The sequence below is a fragment of the Ipomoea nil genome, unplaced genomic scaffold (genome assembly GCF_001879475.1).
Source record: "Ipomoea nil cultivar Tokyo-kokei standard unplaced genomic scaffold, Asagao_1.1 scaffold1940, whole genome shotgun sequence".
Classification (NCBI taxonomy): Eukaryota; Viridiplantae; Streptophyta; class Magnoliopsida; order Solanales; family Convolvulaceae; genus Ipomoea; species Ipomoea nil.
This window is the reverse complement of record NW_017618368.1, coordinates 282,691-287,960: the sequence shown is the minus strand read 5'-3', so window position 1 is coordinate 287,960 and position 5,270 is coordinate 282,691. Positions and strand designations below refer to the sequence as shown.

The following is a 5,270-nucleotide window of genomic DNA, read 5'->3' as shown; positions in this document are numbered from 1 at the left end:
TATGTGGTCATGTCATTAGGTGTGGTCGTATCTGTGTCGTTGAATCAATTTAATATAACGGCAGTGGTAATTCTGAGGATGTTCGCGCATTTTGGTAAGTGGGGGTGTTATGGTAATTACAGTGGCCATTTATAGCGGGCGAGTTCCAGAATACATCAACAGTGTTGACAACATACACCAATAGTGTAATAAAACACACCACCGTGAAACACACCAATGATGTATTCCCGTACACCACTGTGAAACACACCAATGATGTATTCCCGTGTTATGATAATTACAGTGGCCATTTATAGCGGTCAAGTTCCAGAATACACCAACAATGTTGACAACATGCACCAATAGTGTAATAAAACACACAACAATGTGATTTTCCCTATTCCGTTGTTTTATGACGAGTTTACCCTTGCAGTTCGCTGGGTAGGAGAATGTGCGCGAAAATACTAGAAAAATCTTTAATTAATATAATTCATTGGATCTATCTAATCTAATGGTCTATAATTGACCATATGACCACACCTAACAACATGGCCACATGTGATCACCCCTCTCTCTCTATATATATATATAGCTCCAAAACACCGTTGTTTTGGGCGGTACTTTTACTAAAATGTAATAGACCGAAAGTTTGTTGAGATTAACTGGAGGGAATGGGGAGAGTGATTTGCAGGAGAAGAATGGGGGAGAATTGCAAAATATAAAAAAATTTAGATTGCAGAGAAATAGGAGGGAGAAAAGGAATAACTTTCATTAAAACTCAGCATGATAATCCAAACACTGCCTACAACTTCAAATATCAAATCCCTGTCAGTCCTATGCAAGCAGACAAAGCTGGTTTTATTCTTTGATCCAAAAACGCCATTTTGGCGCCCATTCTCTTTGGTTGCCAATCTTCTGCTATTTCGCTTAGGTCCTTCTCTGCTGAATTTAATCCATTCACCTGCTTCTGTTTCTGCTTAATGACATTTACTTCCCTTTGTCATCATCAAGGCAGGAAAGCAACTAATTAGGATGGGGTTGTTTCCACTTTGTTTTTAGTTTCATTTCATCACAACAGAAGTAGCAATATGCCTAGTTATTATGTACATTTAAAAAAAAAAATACACGCAACTCTACTTTCTACACACATAATTATACAAATGCACTAAGCACCTTAGTGTTTAGTTGACACTTCTGTGCCTCTCCTTGAGGAAAGGTCACAGGATCGAATCCCCAGGAGTGGGGTATTGACTTTTTAAGCTACAACAGATGAAAATGTTGGTCAATGGACCGGAAACAAGACTGCAAAGATCAAACAGAAATGTTGATCCATGTAAAAATGAAATTTGAATTCTTACTTTATTCTCTCATTCTTCTCCAATGGAATTATAATTCTTTTCCTCCTTAATTCCTTCCTTGCAACCAAACACCCCCTAAAGGTTTAAATTACTTTGAGCACAGGCATACAAAGCATCAATGGTAGAATAAAGTAAAAAGCAAAAAAGACAAAAAAGAAAAAAAAAAAAAAAAAAAAAAAAAATAGCACTATTTCATTAATGTGATCCTCAACAGGAAAATTTAGCAAAGATATTTAGGTGATCCATACTAGAAACAAATCCAACTCAACCCTCAATAAAGCATCTTGTAGATATAACAGCTCTAATGAAGAATGCCCCTGCTTTACTTTGACAGATGCAATATAAATTATATCCTTACCGATAAAGTTGGAGGAGTGTCATGCAACAGGAATTTTGGGTTCTCCTAAGTTCACAAATGCCTGTGCGCGAGCCATGCGTACCAATGCAGATTGCCAAGAAACAAGGTGATTCATGAACATGTTAACATACTTGGCTTTATCATTCTGTAAAAAAGAGGAGGAATTTAGACAATGACTGAAGATAAACAATAGAATGAAGAGTCAGAGATATATAATACTTGTGAGTTGTTACCTGGTAATCAATATAATAAGCGTGCTGCAAAGCAGAAAAAGATAGGTTATCATCAGCATGTATCATGTCTGTGTGTGCAAGCAAATAGTGCTGTGTGTGTGTGTGTGTGTGTTTAAATGTTTAACTAAAAGGGAGGAACAGTGAAAAAGGGGTAAAAGTAGGTGACGATGAACATACTTCCCACATATCCAAACAGATGAGAGGCTGGAAAATTAAGAGAAGTCAAATTAACATCAAGAGAAGTTTATCAAATATTTTTAATGCTTGTAATACAGATGAGATCCGCAAAAAGTCCTCACAATGTCATTCCACAAAAGAGGGTTGACAGCATTTGATGTTCTAACAACAGCAAGACGTTTCTCCTCACTCTTCACTGAAAAATAACAAATCAATCAGAAGACATGAAGCACACATCAAACAAATATACAAGTTAGAAGACATATGAAGCTATGAGCAATTTGTCCATTGAGACACTAAGCGGGTGTTCGGTTTGCTGGAAACATTTTCCAAGGAACTAGAATTTCTAAAATTTGAGGAAAACTCTGTTATGCTTTGTTTGGTTGAGGAAAATATTTTCTTAACTCGGTATTTTATTTTCAATAGCATTTGGGAACAAATGTTCACTTAGCAAGACAAAACTACCCTCATATGACCTGATTGTATTGAGCATAGTTTGGAGATGCAAGTTATCAAATAATGCTTATTTAAATATTGCTATAATATTTATTACATTAAATATATAATTATAATATTTAAATTTAAATTTTTTATTTTATAATGTTTTAATATTTTAATTTATAAATTACTATTACTTAAATTATCATTATTATTGTGTAGGGACATGTACTTTATACTCATTATTCCTTACAATTCCAAACCCAACCAAACAATAGAATCAACATTTCATTCTCAATTATTTTCCACGGACCAAATAGGCTGTAATGACTACAATTGAGACTATAAAAGCATGTATCCTTTCTCCATTGATGTGATGACCACAAACAAGAATACAGGGCATTTTCCCAATGCAGACACTTTGTATATTCATATGCCATTTTACCTCAAGAAATCTATCAAAGAGCTGAAATGATTTCGATTCTTCAAATTCATTATATCTTTGATTTCCAAATTTTGATAAGGCACCTATATAAACCTATACATACACCAGACAAAAAGTTTGACAAAGAAATTTTCAGTGACTTTCAGATTGGTAAAAATGATACCAGTCATTTATGCTCCTAATGATGCTCTCAGGAAACGTACTTGATACGTTGAAAATATAATTGAAGAAATGGTTGACCTTCATATCCTCATTTATTTTAATTACTTTTAACTGAATGAATATTAGGACAAGGTAAATAAATGTTTAGCCATGAGGCACTCTAATTGCAATGGATAATCAGCCCATCTATGGCACATTACTGGTTTGGTTCAGAATGGAGGCTATTACTAGTAAAGTAGACTTGTAATAACAGCTTAAGAAAATGTCAAAAGCCCACTTGTAGAGAACTTACAAACAAGCCAAACCCAACCAGAGCCAAATGATGTGAGGGCTACTTCTACGAACTTCTCTCTGAAATTTGTGAATGAGCCAAAATCCTTTTCAATCTGCTTTAGTAGGCTCAATGTAGGCATGTCCCCTCCTCCAGGTTGCATGGATTCCCAAAAGAAATCATGATTCCATACCTATAAAAGCATAAGGCTTCCATAAGTAGTGCAATAGCTAAATAAGCTTCATAAGAGACTGAAGCATCAGCAGCTGAGAGGGAAGTAAAGTTCACTTTTTTTCACTTGGCTCGATTTGGTGACACAACTCAGAAAGATATCTCAATAGGCATTCTGTAGATAGCCCTACCATAATTCAAGTAAGCAAATTCTGAATGCAATGTTCATAAAATTTCAATATAGCGTCTGTCACCTACAGGAGTATTGTAATTTCATTACTATTTTGCTCTTGTTATTATTATTATTACATTATTATTATACAAGGACATTTTAGTCTTTATTCACTTCTTCCGACTCAATTCCAGCCATTCTATTCCTGCATACCAAACAGTGTAATTTGAATTCCCAACTTATTCTCTTCCCACCGGAATTACAATTCCTTTCCCCCTTAATTCCCTCCTTCCAACCAAACGCCCTGACATGTTGATTGAAAACTAAAAACAAGTGCAACATGGCATTTGTAATCTGTATGGATACACTAGACTCTAAAACTTGCCAACCATGTAAATGTAAATGTAATGAAGTGACGAGAGGTGAGAATGACAGACCCCACGTACCTGAGCAGCATTGTTGAATTCAGGTAATGGATTACCATTGTTATAGGTCACTCTAATAAGTTCTTCCATGGTGAATCCATACAGTAAATCATTCTTCTCAAGCTGTTTGTTAAGGGCATCCACATAACTACGATGGTGCCCACCCCAGTGTATCTCTAGTGTCCTTCGGCTCATGTATGGCTCTAATGCATCCTACAAGTGCAAATTGCATAATAAAAAATTAACAGAAATAAATAAAGAAATGTAGCAGGTAAGCTAAAGAACTGAATCCTCTAAATCTGAACAACCAAGATTGAAAAGCTAAAAATCACGGAAGCCTGGCCTCACAAGTTCAAACGGAGGTGCTTTGAGGCCGTAATAGGCACAAACTTTCCCTGCAGGGTAGCGATTATGACTTCTTCTGTCGCGCTTCTTCAAGCCCTACATTCAAGATACCAGCAGAATTCAGAAATTAGAAATGCTGAGAAGCAGGACACAGGAATGAACGTACGATATAAGAAATTTTGCCCCAGCTCTTTAATTGCTTCAATGGCGCATTGGAAGTGTCAAGAATCATAGAGCTTGAAGTAGTAGTAGAAAGGGAACACCAACTCATGTCTCTCCCTTGACGCTTAAAAATAGAAGATATTTCTGCAGAAAAAACAGAAGAAACAACATTATATTTTGTGTGAATATGAACATATATATGATAATGAAAACATAACTTGCCTGGAACTGGATCTTTCAAAGCTTTCTTCTTTTTGCTTGTAAAGCGATAACGGGGAGGCAACTTTAGTCTTTAGGCAAGGCCGCGAGGGCAGGGCGTGTCTGATATCCCAAGCTGATGTTGGGCCTTCCATAATAAATGTAAAATGTGTAATCAATGTAGATGAAGGAGATTCACAATCCAATCCACTTTAAATATTAAACAAAGGGAAAATGACACATTCCCCTTGAGTTATATACTTATAGCACTTTTTTCTCCTGAATTATTCAAGTGATTGTTTTTCTCCCTAAAATGTTAAATAGGCATATTTACCTTTAAAATAAATATTTCATTTATTTTTCTTTTTCAACAAAT

At 35.5% G+C, this 5,270-nt stretch overlaps 1 protein-coding gene across 1 annotated transcript; it reads right to left on the bottom strand.

Moving 5' to 3' along the window:
* Positions 1-725: 725 nt before the first annotated feature.
* On the bottom strand, positions 726-5,029 carry LOC109146835 (superoxide dismutase [Fe] 3, chloroplastic-like). Its single transcript, XM_019294507.1, has 10 exons — positions 4,919-5,029; positions 4,701-4,840; positions 4,538-4,630; positions 4,211-4,402; positions 3,443-3,614; positions 2,228-2,301; positions 2,106-2,132; positions 1,929-1,952; positions 1,696-1,840; positions 726-974 (listed from the first exon to the last, which is right to left on the bottom strand). Exons 2-9 carry the CDS (start codon positions 4,803-4,805, stop codon positions 1,715-1,717), a joined length of 813 nt encoding a protein of 270 aa, XP_019150052.1. The 5' UTR covers positions 4,806-4,840; positions 4,919-5,029; the 3' UTR covers positions 726-974; positions 1,696-1,714.
* Between the last annotated feature and the right edge of the window lie 241 nt (positions 5,030-5,270).

Bases quoted from the DNA above. Each gene is read 5' to 3' on its own strand.
- LOC109146835 (XM_019294507.1), bottom strand. From the start codon at position 4,805: ATGAGTTGGTGTTCCCTTTCTACTACTACTTCAAGCTCTATGATTCTT. The intron at 4,403-4,537 runs GTGAGGCCAGGC...TTGCACTTGTAG, and splicing joins AAGCACCTCCGTTTGAACTT to GATGCATTAGAGCCATACAT. The intron at 1,841-1,928 runs GTAACAACTCAC...TCTTTTTTACAG, and splicing joins CTTATTATATTGATTACCAG to AATGATAAAGCCAAGTATGT.